The 2300-nt window shown below is 43.7% G+C and overlaps 1 protein-coding gene across 1 annotated transcript; it reads left to right on the top strand.

The window, feature by feature from the left end:
* Positions 1-1181: 1181 nt before the first annotated feature.
* Positions 1182-1692, top strand: LOC119851909 (cytochrome b-c1 complex subunit 6, mitochondrial-like). The gene has a single exon (XM_038392513.2). The coding sequence runs from the start codon at positions 1215-1217 to the stop codon at positions 1491-1493; it is 279 nt and encodes a 92-aa protein (XP_038248441.1). The 5' UTR covers positions 1182-1214; the 3' UTR covers positions 1494-1692.
* Positions 1693-2300: the final 608 nt, after the last annotated feature.

Consider the following 2300-nt stretch of genomic DNA (forward strand, 5'->3'; position numbering starts at 1 on the left):
TATTTGCTTCCACAGGCCTTTTAGAAGTGCTTATTATTGGTAATGTGCTCACTTTTTATTCACTATTCTAATATTGCTGAATGCTGTGACTGGCCATACATATGAGCACATGATAAATATGCAAATGAATAATATTTGAGAGAACCCTAGGAAAAAGGGTGGGGAACAAATATACATAAAATATGGATTTGACTCTCTAAAGTTTTCTCGTTGAGTAGCACTTACCCACATTTGTAGTCCCATTGATGTCAGTAGAACTACTGGTACAAGTAACTTCAGCCCAACAAAAATGTTTTAGAATCAGACTCTTCCTTTTGGTATCTGTTTAGAAGCAAACATTCAATTAAAATAGATAAATAAATGTATACTGTATAAATGTATAAATGTATAAATGTGACAAAGTTCCTCCTCTGCCTTGGTGGGTCCTGAGCTTATTGGCGGATTTGCTTGCTTAAGAAATTCACAGGAGACCTCAGGTTTGGCCACTTTTGCTAGTGGCTCAAACCTGCCGTTCACTCAGCTAACCTCATCACTGGCCGGTATGGAAAAAAGGAAGGAGAACAATCCCCGCAGTCTCTGCTGATCCACCATATGGGTTGGGGAACAGCCCAGAGACCTTCCCCTGTGGTGGAATCCACCATCCATGTCAACTCCTCCAATGTCTGATCAGGAGTTGGGAGGTTTTGGGGGAACCCAGGCCCACCCTCTACTCTGGGTTCCAGCCCAGGGCCCTGTGGACTGCAGTTGTCTAGAGTGCCTCCTGGAACAGCTGTGCAACAGCTACAACTCCCTGGGCTACTTCCCAATGGCCTCCTCCCAACACCTTCTTTATCCTCACCATAGGATCTTCCTTCTAGTGTCTGATAATGCTTGTACTCCTCAGTCCTCCAGCAGTACACCTTCTCACTCTCAGCTCCTAGCACCTCTTGCTCCCAGCTCCTCGCACGCACACCACAAACTGAAGTGAGGTCCTTTTTAAACTCAGGTGCCCTGATTAGCCAGCCTGCCCTAATTGATTCTAGCAGCTTTTTAATTGGCTCCAGGTTTCCTAATTAGTCTGCCTGCCTGAATTTGTTCCAGCAAGTTCCTTCTAGTTCTGGAACTGCCCCTGTTACCTTACCCAGGGAAAATGGAGCTGCTTAATCTGGGACTAATATATCTGCCTTCTAACACTCTCCTTCTGTGCCTGTGAGGGAGGCCGGAGCAAAGCGGCGATGGGGCTGCGGGATGAGGAGATGCTGGAGGGCCGCAGCGGTGAACCTGAGGAAGAGGAAGAGGAGGAGGAGGCAGAGGTAGTGGATCCTTTAACCACAGTAAGGGAGCTCTGTGAGCAGACTGAGAAGTGTGTGAAGGCACGGGAGAAGCTAGAGCTGTGTGAAGTGCGAGTGTCCGCAAGGTCCCACACACAGGAGGAATGTACAGAAGAGCTTTTTGACTTCCTGCATGCCAGGGACCACTGTGTGGCTCACAAACTCTTTAAGAATCTGAAGTAAATGTTGGACTAAGTCCGACCATCTGCCTCCATCATTCAGCTGGAACACGGTGCAGTTTCTTTTTGGATTCCAAGTGCTGCTTGCTGCCCATTACTGTGAATGTACAGTATAAATGAACAACTTCCTGGCTCTGCTGCGGTGATCCAGGTGCCAACGTGTCATTGCATCTATGTTCCGTGAAAAACATGCAGCTGTAACACAACCATCTTCTTTGGTTTTCCATGTTAAACATATTCAAAGTTTAAAAACAAAACAAAACAAAACAACACACTCTCCTGTAGCCATCTGGCCTGACCCTGTCACTACACATACATTTAGTTTCTCCTTTCATTTCTCTTCCTTGTGACTTTTTTCCTTTAAACTCTTGTTTTGTCTTCTCCTTTCTTTCTCAGTATCCATATTTTGACTTAGACTATTTTTTTAAAGTAACCAGAAAGGTCGGGCTGGGAGGGGCGCGACAGAAAAAATAGCAGAAAATCACAAATTATAACTCATGTTAACAGGAAGTGATTTAGAAATTTTTAAATGTAGGTTTAATTTTCTCAGCATTTTCCTCAAACTAGCTGATAGCTTTGGACACTTTATTCCTGGGTTCAGAGAAGTTATATCTACACAATGGATTATTGGTCCACACCTCTTGTTTCTTAGTATTAACATAAGCACAACTGATTGTCCTTGAAATAAATTCATAGTGAAAGAGACAAAAGATTATAGCTGGTTTAGCCTTCATTGCCAGTGAATCCATTGGGAAAAAATGAGAATTTGGAGGCACAAAAGAATAAAAGTCAAACCAGAATATGTTACAAT

The sequence above is a fragment of the Dermochelys coriacea genome, chromosome 2 (assembly GCF_009764565.3).
Source record: "Dermochelys coriacea isolate rDerCor1 chromosome 2, rDerCor1.pri.v4, whole genome shotgun sequence".
NCBI lineage: Eukaryota > Metazoa > Chordata > Testudines > Dermochelyidae > Dermochelys > Dermochelys coriacea.